The 18906-nt window shown below is 39.4% G+C and overlaps 1 protein-coding gene across 2 annotated transcripts; it reads right to left on the bottom strand.

Moving 5' to 3' along the window:
- Nucleotides 1-609: 609 nt before the first annotated feature.
- Nucleotides 610-18744, bottom strand: LOC138200504 (occludin). Of its 2 annotated transcripts, none has more exons than XM_069153250.1 (9): nt 18525-18744; nt 13599-14199; nt 11873-12064; nt 11090-11257; nt 5985-6148; nt 3517-3735; nt 2595-2766; nt 2340-2381; nt 610-2152 (listed from the first exon to the last, which is right to left on the bottom strand). In XM_069153250.1, exons 2-9 carry the CDS (start codon nt 14178-14180, stop codon nt 2054-2056), a joined length of 1638 nt encoding a protein of 545 aa, XP_069009351.1. In that variant the 5' UTR covers nt 14181-14199; nt 18525-18744; the 3' UTR covers nt 610-2053. The 2 variants fall into 2 exon arrangements, with proteins under 2 accessions (XP_069009351.1, XP_069009352.1); XM_069153251.1 differs by lacking the exon at nt 18525-18744 and adding an exon at nt 14529-14610.
- Between the last annotated feature and the right edge of the window lie 162 nt (nt 18745-18906).

The raw sequence follows: 18906 nt of genomic DNA, 5'->3' as shown, positions 1-18906 counted from the left end.
AAGCAGGTTGTGTGACAAAACTAATGAGACTCAAAACTATAAGCCTATTAAATACCCAATTTTTTGTATTATGTTGATACATGGTTACAAAATGAATGCACAAAGGAAATGCAGGTGGTACTCACAGCCAAAGTTGTGCAGTAAAATCTGTGCGGACCTCAGTGGGCCCCCTTCTTAATGCCTCCAATCTCACGCATGAACAAATAACTGAACGAACAACTAAACACATACATCTGCAGCGGTTATCAGGGTCATCGGTGACGGACTGTTTACAACATATTTAAACAAACAGGTGAGAACATTCGGACATGTTAGTCTGGAAGTTGTCTTGGTCCCCAACAACTCTCATTATTTGATCAATGTAATTATTCTAATTTTAAACGGTTTACCATTAGTAGTACTTACTGTAAACAGTATGTAGTGTGCGACCGGAACAAAGCACAGCACTGTAGAAGTTTTTAAAGATTTACCAGAAGAGGGCAGTAGCAGCATGCAATAGGCTCACTGGGATTATCTGATGGATCCACAGGGTTCACTGAGAAAGGTACGACTTCCTGCTCCCTGCTGGACACTCACAGAGCGGCAGATACCGCCAAATCAAGAGGCAGGTGGTGAGATAATAAAAATTTGTAAAGAATTAGAAATGTTTATTACTTACTAAATTAAATACGTTGTAGAGAACATCATTTACAGAAGTATACAGTAAAAAAAAAAAAAAAAAAAGTATTTTATAATAGCATCAAAGAAAAGAAATTCTTACAAAAATAAATGGCTCGCAAATGGATGTAAAATGACAATAATGTTCTTCATAAAAATACAAATGCATGACAAATCAAAAGTGTGTCCAAACAATTTGGAAGTGTACAGTAGATCATAACTATTCATACATGAAGTGGATTAATAAAAAAATTATGGCAGATTTCATCGGTAAAGAATCAAATGGAAAGATATGTTTAGCTTATAGGCAGAAACAGTGAGACAGACATGGTTTACAGTTTCTTGACGAGTGGGCATAGTAAAAAAATATAAAATTGTTTAGCTAATTTGATTAATTTGTATAGTTTAAGAACATTTTGAATGACCAGTGATTAATGAAACAAGTCACAATGGATCTTTAGTATATATGTACAACTACTAGAGAATCTAAAAGACTGCTCTAACAGGCATACTGTAAATTTGTTCTTGGTATGTAGCATGAATTCATTAAAAGTATGTACAATACAACAGTGCCCCACATATCTCATTGGCGAGTTCGTCCCTATTTTTGTCCCACCGCATCTGTGATAATTAGTATAAAAATCTTGGAGTAGACAAAAAAAAAACAGTACAACGGAAAAATACACACGAATGACTTCACCAGAAAACAGTTAACTTCACTGACGTGTAAGGTAGTTACGGACACTGACTGAAGTGACAAAGCTCAACTAAAGTTCAAGAGAGATAACGCCATGCCGAGGGTTGCAGAAACTGCATATTTGCTCGGATACTCCCAGCAACTTGTCTCGCCCCTTTACTACGCTCTCTACAATACTGCTCCACCTCTTACCTGTGGAGATAAAACAAAGAACAAAGTTGAGCAAACAGAACCACAGAAAATGAGCACAGTGTTTTCACAGCTGACTGAAGATCAGGTGACTTTCAAATCGACCCTACTCAAACGGCAGGCTCTGATCCTCACGTGTGGCTGGACGATGCAAACATTTGGATTCATCTTTAGAGAAATGGCACAATTTACTCTGGAAGTAGCAATTGTACCACTGAGGGTCTTTCTGTTATTTTATTCCAAAAAAGAGGTGGTTATACTGTATGTAAGTGATTAGAAAATGAAAGAAAACACGTGTCTAGATCATTATTTTTAACTTATAGTGTGTTTACTGTGTGTGTGTGTGTGTGTGTGTGTGTGTGTGTGTGTGTGTGTGCAGGTTGTGTTTGCATGTGCCCGTGCGCATCCTGTAACTTTGGTCTCAGCACGTCACAGAGTCTTCGTAGCATTTTGGAGTGTATCTTGGCCCATGTCTGTAGTGTTTGCTGCGTCAACCACAGAGTAGGTTCTTCAGTGGTTCTTGTCGTAGTCCTTCACCATGCGTTTGATGTGGAACAGTTTGTGTCTCAGCCTGCGACACTCTTTCTTCTTAGACTTGTAGTCTGATGTCTACAGAGGAGAGACAGCACAGACGAGTCATTTAATACTACAGTTGTTTTTCCTAAAAAGGTAAAAGCTCTGGGACAGATTGTCAAGTAGAGAGACCACAACGCAATTACAGCAGTTGCAAATCTCGATGCTGCTTCTGTTTATCAGGGAAATGTCAGTAACTGTAACCTCGGAAAAGTCTCCTCACCTGCTTCAGATCCTTCAACTGATTGTATTCCTCTGCTACAGCCTGAGAGAAGCAGAAAAAACATTTGGTATGATTAAGTACAAACTGAACATAAAAGGATTATTTTTTTTCTCTGTTTGAGTTACATTGGAAAGAGATGATATTCTCTATTTCTTTCCTGATTTGTAATTTAGGCTCATCTTGCCATTTGTTACCAGGTTGTTCAGCTAAGCCTTTCTTAACTTTTGAAAGTGAGTGCTTTGAGCGCTATCTGACCTGGTATTTGACAGAGGTGTCGTCCAGTGTGTCCAGCTGCCGACTGAGTTTGTTCAGTTGATCGTTAATGTCGTCCATCTCGGCACACAGACGCTTGTACTCCCGTAGGTCGGCATCAAACTCTCTCTTATAGCCATGACGGCGCTCGTCTGATGTTATCTCTGGGTACATGCTGGAGGACAAGAAAGAGAGGATGAAGGTGGTGCAAAGGGACAACAGAAAGTTGGGAGGGGTAATAAAGGCAAGTAAACATCAGCCCCCGAGTAAAAGTTAAAGTTGCATCAGTCACTAGAAAGACCTGAAATGACACCTTTCAAGCTTTAAATAAGTTATCAAGTTTACGACTGAAGCACAGCGACACACTGCACAGGTCAAGTGTAAATTTCAATAATAGTGTGTTCAACTTGAAATGTTTCCCTCTGGGATATCTATTGAAGCGTGGGTGAAAGCAGTCACAACCAGACAGGGAATACTGTCTCTACACCGACTCCCACTTTTTCCTACCTTTGTTCCAGTTCTCTCATTATGCCTGAGTACAACTCATGTGAACTTGCATGCCTGAGAGGATTAACTACTCTCCTGGACACAATGAGGAATATACAAAGTGTGGCCTTTTCCAAGCTTTGCAGTTTAAGCATCCGTTACCTTACAGTTATACACTTACATGTTTCAAACCAAAAGATGCTCTCGGTGCTCTTTTCCCTGTAAAACACGTTACTGTCACACAAGTTTCATTTTCTGAGCTTACAGTTATTAATTCACGTCAGAGAATTTAGGTCTGGTCCTGAGGGAGCAACAGTATTTGACTGCAATCTACTTGTACATTCTGGGTTTTTGGTTAATGACTTTTCCATCTCTAATCCTGACTGTGCGTGAGCATCTCGCAGATGAAGCAGTACATTCAAGGAAGTTGAATTCTCACCTCTCCCATTCTTCTTCGTCGAGTTCATTGCCCGTCTCTCCTCCTGTGGTGTACTCAGTTTCATACTGAGACTCATCCAGTTCTGGGTTACGTCTGCGCCTCTTGCCTCTGTTGGCAGAGGGTTTGCGGCCTCCACTTGCGTCTTCAGAGGGGCTGGAGCTGGTCCGCCCACCGTGGGAGAACGCTTCTGATGGTCGGCTGGTTGTTCTCTCTGAATACCTGTGGGACAGCAACAAAGACATAAGAAACACAGCTTCTTTAAGAGGCTCTTCAGGACCCCCGAAGAAATGATGATGATAAGTTTAGAAGCTTTAAAATCCTACATTTACTTTCAGAACAGTTTTGGGAAATGTTATGACACATCCTTCAACATTTGAAGCAAATTACACCTACACAGTCCTGATGATGGTAAGAGTTTTTAATGCTAAACTCTTAATGATGAATATCACCCTCATACATTATGTAACCGGAGCCAGCAGCTGTTATGCTTAGCAATAAGATTGGGACTGTGCTATAAAACAATGATCTGTTTTAAAGGGGGATTTGTGCTAAACCTTTGCATTATAAAACTCAGATAAAAAAAAACATTGTTTTCAAGGGAGATTCAAATAAAAAAATATGACAAATGTCACCGCAAAAAGAACATTATTTAATCAATTTACTAAACTCGACATGATGTGTCACTTACTGACTGTTAAAGGTGTTGTCAGGTCTGTTTCTGTGCTAAGCTAAGCTAGCTGGATGCTGGCTGAAGATTCACGTGAGAGTGGTACAGTATCAAGATTTTGACTGTTTTAGATACTGCAGCTGTAACTTTTGACCAAAGTGCCTGAATGAATGTGTATTTGTATCCGAGAGGCTACTGACCTTTGTTTCAATACAAAGATAATAGCGGTAAAGTTAAACGTAGAATTCTGAGATTTTCATAGTTCATAAAAGTATCATAAATGTCCTGCAACAATTAGAGAAATTGAAATTGATGCCTTTAAAGACAGTAAGTGTGTTCCAAAACATCATCACCATAATAACACCAGGAACTTATTACTGATATGGCCCAGACAGATTCCACATGGAGGAAGGTAGACACTTTGAGCCACTAATGATTACTGTTGCTTAAACCCTACAATCTGACTGTGTGCCATATGGAGGCGCTCAGTGACCAGCAAGCAGGTACAGCTGTTTAATAACAAGAGGGGGCAACATGCTCAATTTTGTAGTTCTGTAGGGATTTGTGGAGGAATCCAAATCCAATGGCGTAGATATTACAGGTTCTTATAAAAGGCAGAATAATGTCAACAACAAAGAACACTGCAGGTCCTCAGGCTACCATCCCTCTGCTTATGAAAACACCAGCTCTGTTTACTTTGTGAGAGGAAATCATTGTAATGTTCTGCATAACTTTGAAACAACTAAAAATACAGTCTGTGATTGCATTTTTGTATTTTGTGTAGTTCCCAGCGCAGTTTGTATTGAGGTCGTTGACATAAGACGCACTTGTTTTTCAAAGTAATGCTTTGGTCAAACACACTGCAGTTTTATGGACACTAAAACAAACAAAAATGAAATGCTTCAGAAATCACTCCTAGTTAGAATGAAAATTACATTCATTGGTTCACAGACATGCTGCCTTTTCTCCTCTGAGAGTTCAACGAACATGAGAAAAATAACAAGGGAAAGTTAATCCAACGAAGGCTCGAAGGTCACACACAGCTCTCTTTTGTGTGCAGGGCAATATGTTTTCATGGGCTTAAAAACAGACCGGTGATTAGATATTGCTTATGTGAGTCACATGTTTTGAACTTGTTTTGTCGGGGGCTTTGCTTTACAGTATATAGACTCAAAGGTTGCGACTACTTCCCCGACAGAAATACAAAATTTAAAGCATCATTTTCTGCTGGTGGACTTTGCACACATCTGTGCAACTAAAGAGACATTCACTGCTGACAAAACATAAACATAAAATACAAAGACTGCATTTTTGATGCAGTTATCACTTAATATGTTCTTAAATGCCTCTCTTTTCTCTTCCTTTAAATGATTAAAATATTTTGATGACTAATCTTGAGCTAAGGGAAATAAACATATATTTATCCCTTCAAATTTGATTTGGGGACACTGTGTAAGCTGCACATGATGTAAAACCATGGTCCTAATGGATATCATGGATATACGTCCATGTCACTGTGACTTTAATAATGTGTTGAGAGACATTTGTACGTATAACTCTACCTTGAACAGAAATGGGGCAGAACAGAGACCGGGAAAAATTGGATTTTCTACATAAAGCCAAACAATTAACTTACTGTAACTGTTTAATGATAGAATAAAAAGAGGTTGTTTATACATATCTGACAACTGTTTGTTTAATAGTATATTGTACTGTTTGTATTGTTTCCAGATCTGAAAACCCAATAAAAATGGAAGTATTTCAAAAACAGAAGGGGGACTGGGAACACGGGATGACCTACTCATTGTTTTCGCCGGTGTCTCCATCATAGGAGCTGCTGTCCACTTTGGTTGGGGGGTAAGAGATGACACTGTTAGCTGAGGCGTTGAGCAGCCCAACGCCCTTCTCTGACACCAGCAGGGTAGGACCATCCTGAACACTGCGGCTTTCCTCTACATTGTTCACCTACAGCAGGAAGGAAAAAACAGAAGGAACAGGCTCAGCAAACACAAACAAACAATTGAAACACCCCGCAGGTTCATTTTCTGACTGATGTCCTGTTAAATAAATCATTCTTCTCTTTTTATTAGTTTCAAAGTGATACATTTAAAGACCTACATGACATTTGTGTTTGTGTCAAATGCATCTAAAACAGTGAAGGGTCTTGAAGTGAAATGGCACACTGGGAAGTATTAGCTCCAACAATGATGGCGAGAAAGAGAAAGTGAAAGGGAAAGAGACACAAATATGGTAATTTGTGCTTTAAATTCTTGTGAGCAGACAGGCATGAAATTGCACATCAAAATCCAACTCCTCAATGAAATGAGGGTTATCTGCTTGGTCCACAGTGCTTCAGGTCAACAAACCAAAAACAAAAGAGGACTAAAAGTTAATTATAAATAAAAAACAAAACTAACCCTAAATAAATCGAGACATTAATGTAATACCATTGATGGTTTATTGTTTGATTTAGTTTGCCCATAATTTAGGTCTGTTTCTGATAACCTTATAACCTAAAAGGATGAGTCATAGTCATATTTAACACTGAAAAAATAACAGACAATAATTCCAGCTTTGCTTTAAATTCTTTTGCATTGTCTTATGGCTTCATGAACAGCTGGAGCGGATCTGGTCTTCCTTTATGCCTTTAAACAAAAGGAGTGTCTCGTGTAAAAACATTTGCCTTAATCTCTCCTTCCAAGTCCTTCCTGTGAGGCCAGAGAGCCGACGTGACAGAATTCCTCACAATGAAGGCCTCAGGGCCGGTCACTGTTTAGTCCACTGAGTTTATTATTCACAAAGCAGAAGCATCTAAATTTCGCTTTCTCTGCTGCGTGGGGGAATTAGCCTGGATTAATATTAGCAGTCACAGGGCACTAGTTAGAGGTGAGAATTTACAACGATTTAAAAGTCTTATGGAACATCTACCCGCTTTCTGTTTTCTAGGGTAGTACATTACTGCACAGTTTCCTAAATTCCTCACAGTGCATAAGCAGAGCCAAACATCAGCCTTGCCCCCCAAAAAACAATAATCATGGAGGGTGGAGTGCCTGGGTGGGGGAGATCTGCCCTTCTTGCAGCTGCAGGAGAATCCTGTTTGAAGAGAGTAGTTCATGTAAGAATCCCAACAATGCCCTCTCACTGTGCAGTACAGCAGCTACTGGGCTGTGTGCAAAGTAAGTAAGCACAGTAAGAATGTTTGAGAGTCCTGGGCCGGGTGAAGCAAAGCCAGGAGGTAAAGATGAAGGGAGACATGATGAGGAAGCAGGGAGGGATGGAGGTAAAGTAAAAAAATAAATAAATAATAATAAAAAAAAAATTAGGGAGAAGTACATGTGGATAAATGATGGAAAAATAATGAACTCATCGTACTTGTCAAATATTTGTCTATCTGTTGCATAACATGTTCTTATTGTCTCAGGAAGGATGTACCCATTTATCTGTGCACAACGTGGTTCTATAGTTTCAGTTACAACGTCTCTGCACCTTTATCTTGTGACCTACGACCTCACTCTACTATATACAAAAACAGATATACAGAGGAAGTGGGGGTGACTGTCAACTGTATAAAAGCTGAACTACGGAGAAGAGACTTCGAGCAATGCTGGACATCTTTCTTTGAGTGTACATGTATTTGCTCCTTCTTGAAAGAATAAATGTCCGACGTGTTTGATTTTGAATCCAGCCTCTGAGTAATTTTTCTAACAATAAAAGAAGGAGTAATGATACGGTGACAAAGGAACAAAGAGAGTCGTGATGGAGTAAAGTAGAAATCAAGGAGATGACGTGGAAAAGAAAAAGTGGGGCACAGCGAAGAGATTTGCTGCATGTAATCTATACTGTAAAATGTCTGCTTCAGTTATTAAAAAGCACGTGCTTCAGATGATACTTATGTTGCAAAAGTCATTTTTACAGCGAGTTATATTGAGCAGCAGTTACTGTGAGAGTTAACAGAAAGAATACAGTAAATGCTGCATTACAAACAGATCAATTTTATATTAAAGTCATACACTTAAAGAAAAGCACGTTTAAAAAAATAAAAGACAGAGTGCAGATGCCAACAATGGACTGAACTCTGTAAAGACAACAGTGGCTGTCAGATGAAGTCAGCTGAAGCTCAGCGGAGTTGTCTTTTCTAAAAGAAAAAAAATGAACCCTGGAGATCCTCAATGACAAGCAAGCACTTTTAGAAATATTTGTTCTGAATACCACATAGCTGAATCACATGCCTGATTTCATAATTTAAATCTTCTGTTCAAAAAAACTGCAATCAGATGTTTTTCTCAACTTGTTCAGCCCAACTCTTTGCTTTTTCTCCTTGAAGAGTTGTCTGTATCAGACCAGACACGCAAAGAAGGAAGAAATAAATACCAATTCTTTGCTCTCTAAGGTTCACTGACATTTTTTACTAAAACCTTATTTAAAGTTGTTTAATGTGTACATTAGTTGCATGTTATACCATGTATCAGCATTTTATCTTACTGTTTCAACCTACATTCTGTTAGATGTTTTTATCCACGTCTATGAAGCCAGCTCAGGATGCTTTCGTTCTCCATCTGTGCAGCACTTCAGTGGTTCCAGCACACAGACGGCCCTGCAGGAACCAACTCTGATGACCTCATGCAGCAGACACAATGCAGCCCCACTGGGCGAGCTGAATGAAGCCTGTGTGTGAGGTCATCAGAGCGAGCCAGGCCTCCCCGAGCTCAGCAACAGAGATGGGTCCAATCTCAGACCAACCACGGCCGTAGACTGTCACTGACCGAGTGTTTAAATGAGCCAAAAAAATCCTGATGACTCATTCTGTTGCCCAGATACAGTATGCAGGTAGTGTGGCCACGAAGGAAAAAAATACTGCAGAGTGGAAGATTACTAATATAATAATAAAAAAAAAAAAAGGACAGGTGGATCACAAACACCGTGTTATAAAGATAAGATATGTGTCTGCCATAATACAGTCGATATCGCTTTGCTTTGGCTGACATTTTGTAGAGAAAACAGTCTTAGGCACTATGTTCCACAACCTACATAGACCATACTGTGTGGTTTCATCTTTGAGTAAATCATTTGTGATCATCAAATCTTCAAAGACTCATCTTCAGAAACATTTTACCCTTTTCCCAAATTGTTATCATCCTAAATATATGTGCTCTTTTTTTTTTTTACAGCAGTATATTTATGAAAAAAGGTTTAAGTTCTTAAATGTGGTGTTAAGCACACTTCATTACTGTAACTATAATAGGTCGGATGACATCAGTGAGCACAGCTCCATTATTAGACACTAGTGTGAGTCATAGGATTCACTCTGGGCTCCTCGTCTCATTTACTCTGCTTTGCCTGTACACCTCTGTGTTCATGATGCCATACTCTCTGCAATGACAACCTCTCTCCAAAACAAGCAGCTCTAATATAATCCAATATAACAACATGTCTATTGAGTGCTTCTTCTGGTATCCTCCAGTTTTTGCAAGACAGACACCGTGACTCATTTTCTCAAATTCATGACAGCATATAAACAATAAGCACACACTCGAGTAACTTGTGTTTGCAAGGCTCATTACTATTTAAGTTAGCATGTACTTGTATGTACTAAAAGCTGCGTGTCTGCATGTATTGATTTGTGTTCGTGACACTCTGTTGCACAATGTTTGAACACTGGATTCGGCCAATATGTATTGGTTAGGAATAGAATGCATCATTGGTGTGACTAGGTAGGTGCTGTAGTGGAGAGTAAGAAATAGACAGAAGAAGTAATGGACAGAAAAAAAATAAATATTAAAAAAAATAAGCCATGTTCCACTTAGTTTTAAAATACAAAACAATACAACAAAATTCAAACTGAAAAGTATACACGTAGTCAGGTGAACTTACTTTACCTATTGTCAATTAACCCAATTTGTGCCACTAAGGACCAACAATTAAATTTCAAACCTGAGCTTTTGATGTTTTCACTTAAGAATATTACCACACTGTTACCGTTACTAGTCATTCACTGTGTGAAACAGGCATAATTTGAAAAATGGCAGGTAAGTAAAGTCGAGTAAATTATCAACCCATACCTCCGGTAACAATTGCATATGACAAGCGTGTTGTTGACATTTAAAAACTCGAAGGCAGGCTCTCTAGAAACCACCTGCCTGCTAACTATCTTCTCTGGTTGTTAATGATTACTCAGAGTGAAACCGGGCCATAGACTGTGAGCAAACAGGTACTCACTGCTATCAGCCCTGACCCTGAACAAAGTTACTTGGTCAGAGGAAACAATGTTAAGGTAGTGCGACTGTTTTCTGCTGGATTCAATAAACCTATAAGCATCTTAATATGAAGCTCCTTGTGGACTTTCATCTTGTAAAAACAAGCAATGGAAATATATGAGATGTAAACTGGTCATCAAGTTTACAAAGTCTCTTTGGACATGCAAAAGAGGCAACAGGCCAACCTCAGGAATGTGCAAGTCTCAGCTTGGCTATTTACTGCATATGCATCACCAAACTCACCTACCTGTCTTTAGAACTGATGACTACCTAAGCAGGAGAATGACTCCTTCACTGATGACCTACCTACTCACCTGCTTTACTCTGAAAAAAACAGGTGGACAATAATTTACGATTTGGCAAAAAGCCACAGTTTGTGACAGAGAGGAAAAGTATATGTCAATCAGTTTTGGTGGCTGAATCCCTCACAAAGATAAACCACTGTAGTCGAATATTTCATCATCTCATCAAATCCGTCGGTGAGCATTGGATTCCATCCTTAGGCTGGATTTAACCTCAGTGTTCATTTGACTTCAAGCTGTGCGTGCAAAAGCTCAAGGTCAGTTTGGGTCGGAAATATTTTGTTTTCGTTTTTAAATCCCATGTAAACCCACTCATATTAAACCTTGTTGATCATCCTGTTGTCTCTTACCCATTCTTCTACATCTCTCCCCTCTGACGCCTTCCCACCAACGAGAGGCTCTTCCCAGTAGATGTTTGGTTTTCCATAGCGCCAGATCTTCCCTCTTGTTTTATATGCAAAGAAAGCTGCAACACCCAAGGCGACGACCACCAGGAATCCACATACCATGGCAACTCCCTAGAAAAGCAAGAACATGAGTATGATATCCGGAAAATACTCAAGGACATAAGCTCTGAGATATACTTGCTTTATCCTGGTACAAAAAGTACACGTGTAACATAATTACAAGAATTGTGTCACATTTTGTAACACCAAGTACAATAAATGTAACCAAACCACAATTTATCTCAATTTTCCAAGTTTCTAATATACACTGTGGTTGCAGCAAAACAGATGGCACACAAGATAACTACAAGCAGTTTTTGTAGTTTTTAAATATTTTTTCAAACTATTGAACAATCAAAGCAGAAAAATAATGAACCCCAAATCAATCATTAAAGAAATTTGACAAAAATGCTAAATATTTTCTTGTTGCAGCTTTGACATTATCATGATTCTATGTTCTTTTTTTATTTATTTATAGTGTTGTACATGGAATGAAGTTGGGTTTTTGATAGTTTTGCAATTTAAAATTTAAATTTCATCATCACCAACATCTTTCATCAAAAATGAAATTTTAAGGCCTTTAATGCTCAACAAAGTTAGGCTACTATATCTACATGAATTACCCTGGAAACTGAGCTAATCCAACAACTTTGATTCAACAAAATATCAACAGGAAAAGCAACAGACCTCCTGTGGGTCCACAAAGCAGTAATGGTACAGGTACTGGTTGTACATGGGAAAGCCTCCCACTCCTCCCATCTGAGAGTAGCTGGTCTGGTAGAGGCTCTGGCACATCATGAGCATTGGATTGTACATCATACTGGAAGAGCCTTGGGCCATTGGGTTCACCCCGACAATGTAGACAATGTTTATGATGGCCTGAAAAACACAAGAATTAGTACACCGATGTGCAGACAAATTGATATTCATAGATATAGCATTAGTTACTTGATTATTGAAAAAGACTTCTATAAATATCTCTAAGAATTTAAATCAAATGACTAAGGCAACCCCGTCAGGTTACGCAGAGACAAATAGTCACCGGCAATCATATCACATATACTGAACAGACTGCAAAGGGTACATTACAAGAAGGAGACAAAATCTGAATCTAAATCTATGATGCCCCTTTGGTGTTCTCTAGTCTGTCTCCAATAATACTTGAAGCTTGCCAATCAGCTGGATGCACAAAAAAACTAAAGGGTTGAGAAAATCAGGAAAAACGTTTTTTTTCAGAGATAATTAAATATGTAAACTAAAAACCAGAGAGTTGTGCATTGAATTATGAGAAAGTCGAGCCAATTTATATGAATGTTTTGATAATTGAATACCCTCTTTGCATATTGAACATGAATAAACTCTAAATCTATAAATTGGTTTCTAAGGACACTACTGTCTTTTCCTTCTTGGTGCTACAGTGGTATTATATATATATATATACACTGCAGCTTAAATATATTGTTGTAGTCATGAATGAACATCTGTACGAACATTTGTTTTGACCAGCACACCAAGCAGAGTCCAGGGAAGTCAACAGAGTTAAATAGAGTTCTGTTTCAGATTATCCCTCTGGTATTTAGGGCTTCCTAAAACATGCACATTTAAATGCCGTTCATAACAGAGACAGGCGTTCACAATTTTGAGTGTTGGTTGGGATATGAAATGGGAACCTCCAAATATTTATGCGAGATGCTTCAGCTGGAAAATGCTAATGTAATGCAGCTAATGTTTATTACACCAAAAGCTAGAGGTTGAACAATCTGAGTGATTTGTGTGTTTCAGATAGCATGATTTCCAATTTAAACTTAACCTTTTGTACAACAACAATTTAAGTTTATTGTCTTGAATCTAAATTTCTCTTAGCTCAAGGAGGTTTTTGTTGTCAAATAGAATTGATGAGCGGAATTAAAAAGTATTATCCTGAATGGGAGGTTTCTGTCTGCTTTCCCTCTGCATGTTTGACAAGAAAATATACGAAGATTTGAAATGCACGCACACAGCGACTTGTCAAAGTATAACTATACACAAAGAGCAGCTAACCGTCTGAGAAATAATGTCCTAAGCAAAAACATGCCAATAGACTGTAGAGGCAAGAGGTCTCACATTTTAAGGAGGTGTGTCTTGTAATCTGCATTGTACTTGCAGTCTATTGGGTTTTCTGTAACATTTGCAGGTCTAATCCATTGTAAGAAAAGAGTTTAGGTCCTAACTCATTATTATGACAGTCTTGTTATGACAGTACAGCCGGATACACACTGACCGGTCTAATTATCATTAAACATCTTTTTACATTAATACTGGGCTGCCATAAGAATGGTCAACCAAACTATTTGCATATTTCTCAGTGTATTGAGAAATACAAACATTGAAACATAGATAACAGATTTGAAACTGAAATGTAAATGAGTATTACCTGTAGGATAGCTAGTATGATACTGGATATCAGGAGGGCCAGAAAGAACTTCCTGCTACGTACTGTGTTGGATTTAGAGAAGCTGGCAATGAAGAAGGCCAGTGCTCCAACAAAGTTAATGGCTGCCATGGCAATCATGGCAGTTTTGGCAGAGTAAGGAGAAACGTAGGAGCCGTAGTTATTTCCATAGCCTCCATAACCCCCGTAGTTGCCGAACCCTGAGCCGTAGTTCCCCCCGGTGTATCCGCTGCCATAGCCCATACCAGAGCCATAGTAACCCATTCCCATACCGTATCCATACTGCATGTCCCACATGAGAGTGGAAGCCACACAGGCAAATATCGCCACACACAGCACTATGACTGTGGCCATCATGACCTTCACGATCCCAGGAGGTGACTGCCATTTGTAAAAGTGCTGTGGTTTGTCCTCAATGTAGTAAGATCCCGGCGGAGGTGGGTACGCGTTGAAGTCGCTCTGAGGCCCACGGAAGCTGCCAGGAGGGCCGTAGGCATTGTTGGACGGCGGGGTGAAAGGAGGACTGTAGACTGGAGGGCTCTCGTAATGCTGCTTGTCAAACATCGCTCAAAGAAGTCCGGAACTATAAACAGAAAGACCAAAACAAAGAGTGAGTGCACGGCTGAGAGACCAAAGTGTTCTGTACAAGCTCTGTTATTCAGCAGGCTGATAATGAATATTGCTACACGGAGAGATACGGGAAAGGAAGGCGTGCCTGTCGAGGCTTCATGACAGAACAGTGTAAATGTTTTACCATTTCCAAGAAGTGTGATTTAGTACAACTAAGGCTTATTTGTGTAATTTTGTCTTTCTGTCAGGTTGAGTAAATAAAGTTTCACTGAGACCATAAATTAGATTACACTTCCTCTCCTGCATTTACAGAAAAGATAAATATTACATGAATAACCTTACTTTGAGGATTCGGAACCAGCCAAGTCAGAATCAGCATGGAGATGTCAGTACCAGGACAAAGTGCAGCCAAACAACAATCCTTTCCTTTTTGCCTCCTCACAGGCTGTAGGAGTCTCTCTCCAGCACCCACAATGCCCAGACTTTGAACATTTCACATCCCGCTAAAAGTTGCTTTCTGTTAAAAATCGGAGAGAGATATGCAAGGCCACAGTGCATATGATTTAACAATGCCCATTCTTCTACACTGAGCACAACAGGGAGTCGGCGGCCTACATGCTGGATAGAAAAATACTGTAAACAGCCGAGCAAAGTTACTGTAAGGACAGAAAAACCAGACCTTTTATACCTTTTCTTTCTTTTTTTTTTTATTTCCAAGTGTACTTGTTCAGAGCACATGTTGCCAGAGCCCAGGGTCAAATCTTCAAATAATTTTTTTTTTATCAGACTGATAGTACAAAGCGACAGATATTCAGTTATAAAGATGTAAAACAGAGAAAAACAACATAGTTTCATGATGCAGGAAGCAGAGCATGTTTGGAATTTTTGCTTGAAAAATGACTCGCTACTCTAACCAGAAACTATTTTGATTATCAATTCATCAGTGAGTATTTTTGTGAAAATGACAAATATTCCCTGGTTTAAGCTTGTGGAGACTGAATGCTTTAGTTTGTCATGCATGTTTGTTAAACTGTTAGTTAAATAAAAAGTAATTTAAACATGTTACCTTGAGCTCTGGGAAATTGTGACAAGATTTATTCTGCTGTTTACTGATATTTTAAGACAAAACAACTATAGATTGGAAAAAAAAAAAAAATAAGACGCTACTGATGATGATGAAAAGAACTGTTAGCTCTTGATTAAGTGATTTTTTTATTTTTTGTATTCAAATTAACTTATGAAGAATGCTATGCAAAGTGTTGTCTTGCAGAACTGCACGGCACCACAGCGTAGATCAAATTGAATTACAAAAACACATGTTGCATCATTGATCTGTTCAGGCGGGAATGTGAGGGAGGCAACAGCCAAGATGCCCAACCATTCAGAAGTTTAGACATACAGTACAGACAGAGAAACGGTCCCTGGCACTGCCCACAGTCCAATAACTCTCCTCTCTTTATGGGACTCAGGCACACACAGCACAAGAGGTCTCGCCTCAGAGCCTCCATCCCAGACACCTTCCCATTATTCCTGCCTTCATTCCTCCATATCCTTCATCCCCCTCACAATTGCCCTGTCCCCCAACCCTCTTCCCCCTTACTCTCCCTCCCTCCCTCCATAACTTCTTGCCTTTGTTTCGGGAGCAGGAGGGGTAAAAGTCAGGGCTGCTCGTCACGGGAACAGTGTTGCCATGGCGCTAGGGTAAAAAAAAAAGAAAGAAAGAAAGAAAGAAAGAAAATTGGGGCACTGTCCTGACAGATCAAACAAGGGCTCCACTGTGCTGCTCCTGAGTGAACTGAGGCGGAAACGAGACAGAAAGAGGGGGAGACAGGTAGATGAGTATGTTGTGCACAACAGTGTCAGGTGTCCTTTATTGTTGATTAACATGCTGCCTTGTAAGAAGGTGGCTTCCAGTTTGTTTCCTGCTGCAGTGTTTGATTATGTCGATAACTGGCAAGAAAAAAATGAGAGGCTCAAGCTTTTCCCTTGCAATGAAATTGACCTGAGACATTCCACACAACTGTGACTTTTACCTCTAAAGACCTTTAAACACTGTTAAATGCTCCCTTCGACATGTATACTTCATTACATTAGGAGTGCAATTTAAACCTTTAACTGATCTAAATCTGCCAGCAAGGCCATTTCAGCTCAAAACGTTGTAATTCAGACAAATATATTAGAGTAGGAATCTTCCGAAGAGAGCATTTAAAAGTAGTGCCAATAGTTGGGAGGCAAAAACCATCAGTGGAATTTTTTTTGTGCATGGAAAAAGCTGAAATAATTAGTTGTTTCAATCATTCATCAAGTAAAACATGTTGAACATTTGATGCTTTCAGCTTCTCACGTCTCAGACTTCGGTGCATTTTTTTTTTTTTTTTTTAAACTTTGTGGGAAGTGTTTTTAAGTTTTGGACAGTTAATTGGGCACAACAGGGCATCTGAGGATATAATATAAATGGGCATTTTACCTTATTTTTTGACAGGTTATACACGTAAATATTAATAAGTCAAAAAAGAGGGGATGATCTGGCGCCATGGAAAACCAAATATCTACTGGGAAATGACTAAACCTGTTATACACCCAAATATTAATAAATCAAAAAAGTAATTGCGAGCATAATCTATGATGAAAATTACCTTTAGTCTCTTCAAGACTCAGCCATGGACAACAAACGACATGCTTGTGCCATGACTATTAAGGCCAACAAAAACATGATGATGACCTTTTCGGAACATTTGCTCCTTTGGGAGAGCCCTTCTAGAAAGCCTGAAGCCAGCGCTGTTGACTTTTACTCAAATCGTTTTCTGCTGCAGCCGCAGAAGTAAGAGCAACAAAATCAACAGCAGCAGCAGTGTTGTAGTAGTAGAAGTAGTAGTAGTAAGATGGTGTTTATCTAAAGCCGTCTCATTTTCAAGCTGAGCTGAGAGCACAACGTTTGGACCGCAGTCACAGGTCAGGTCAGACACCCACCAGCCGAAGCCTAAGCCGCACTGCAACACAGAGACTCTATGATCTGCTGCTGATAATGGAATTTCAGTTATACAGTCACATGTCTTACATCTGTCAAAAACAATTAGGCCCCTGCCGGACGTAGGCTGGGACCCACTGGCATACACACAGGAGTCAGCCAAGACTCCCTGCCCAAAAACATCCCCACTCACAGATCTTCTGGACCACGAGAAGTTTGTGGGGGGAAAAAAAAAAACCACATATTCAGTTGCAAATGCTTTAAGTACACGTTTCAAACAACTAATGCACTAATACACAAACTGAAACTGTTTAAAAAAAATAAAATAAATTTAAAAAAGTGCTGTGTGGGACTAGAGTGCAAAAAATATTGGTCGATCAGTCAATCGCAAGGCCAAACAATGAACCAACAAATTAGCAGATCAAACGGAGGTAGATTAAGTATCTAGCAGATTTAACAATAAAGAAAATGTTCAGTTAGATTATGAGCCAGCATTTTAGCCACCCAGTTTCTAATCAGTGAGACTCCATACAACAAGCACCTCTCAAAACTCATCAGAAGTGTCAACAAAAACTGAACATGATAACCTGAATTAATTATTTACTACAGGGCTGCTGTATTGGACTAAAGTAGTTTCAGGTGTACCTAATAAACTGACATCTGTGAGTAAATCAGTAAGCCAGTACAGTGGCTGCAATTAGCCTGTGATACAACACAAAAACTCTAATGCTTAAAGCCACTGTAGATGTCCCACTATGTTCCTGACCAGAGATGCACTTCACACACACTTCAGGATGAACTGTGGCCTGCTTTTATGTCTGTTAACCGTTTTACTGGTGTTTCCATCACTGATGTAAACACGCCTTTTAAACTAGCATCAAAACAGACTAGTTTTTTTGGTGGTAATGAAACTTTATTATCAAGGTTTGTTGCTTTAAACGTGATTATTATTATTATTATTATTATTATTATTTTCGTTTTTTAAGTCGAATACATTTAAAAAAAAAAAAAAATGTTTTAAAAGTCTTCAGATTTTATGATGATCTATGTTGGTGCGTTTTTCTCCGTGTAGTCGCAGCAGATTTCCGATTCAAATAGTTTTTGTCCGATTCCTTTAAGATCAATAACAAACAATGAAACTAACTCGGGTTTGTGTGGCTGTCTGGAAAAGCTTCGGACCCACCTGTCCCGAGGTTTCCCGTTAAATTAAAAAAAAAAAAAACTTGGCGTAAAGGCAGCGCCTACAAATACATTTAGAAACTTCAACCATAAAACCACATTAACGCAAGTTTTAGGTAACTAGTCTGTCGAAAAGAACTTCACATTGTGCAATTAAAATCACCTTAATTCACCTTAAAGAGTTCTCTTACCTGAGGACCGCGGAGGGGTGGGATAGGGGGGGTGGGGGAGAAAAACCTTGACCAATGTCCGAGCCCGTTTCCTGTCAAAACTCTCCTCAAAGCTGAGGGCAGTTTTGGGAAAGTAATGAGTCTGTCGGAATATGTCCGCGTTTCTGAGACAAGGTTAAAGCGAAACCTCCTTATTGGAGGCGAACTTCGGAAGTCGTTTCCAGCTGCTGTCCCGGACAGAGAGGAGACAGCGGTCTCGTGAACAAGTGCTTTGTCCCGCCTGTCCGCGGTGATGAGGCCCAACCCGCACAACACCGCTGCGTTTCAACCGCCAGAGGGCAGGCTTTCTGCCTCATACGACAACCGGACTTGGGCAGAGCCATTGTCCACTAGATGTTTCAAA

The sequence above is a fragment of the Embiotoca jacksoni genome, unplaced genomic scaffold (genome assembly GCF_022577435.1).
Source record: "Embiotoca jacksoni isolate LCO1_2020_lvr unplaced genomic scaffold, fEmbJac1.0.p SCAF_19, whole genome shotgun sequence".
Lineage (NCBI taxonomy): Eukaryota > Metazoa > Chordata > Actinopteri > Embiotocidae > Embiotoca > Embiotoca jacksoni.
Note: the sequence above shows the minus strand (reverse complement) of the source record. Positions and strands in the feature narration are given on the sequence as shown.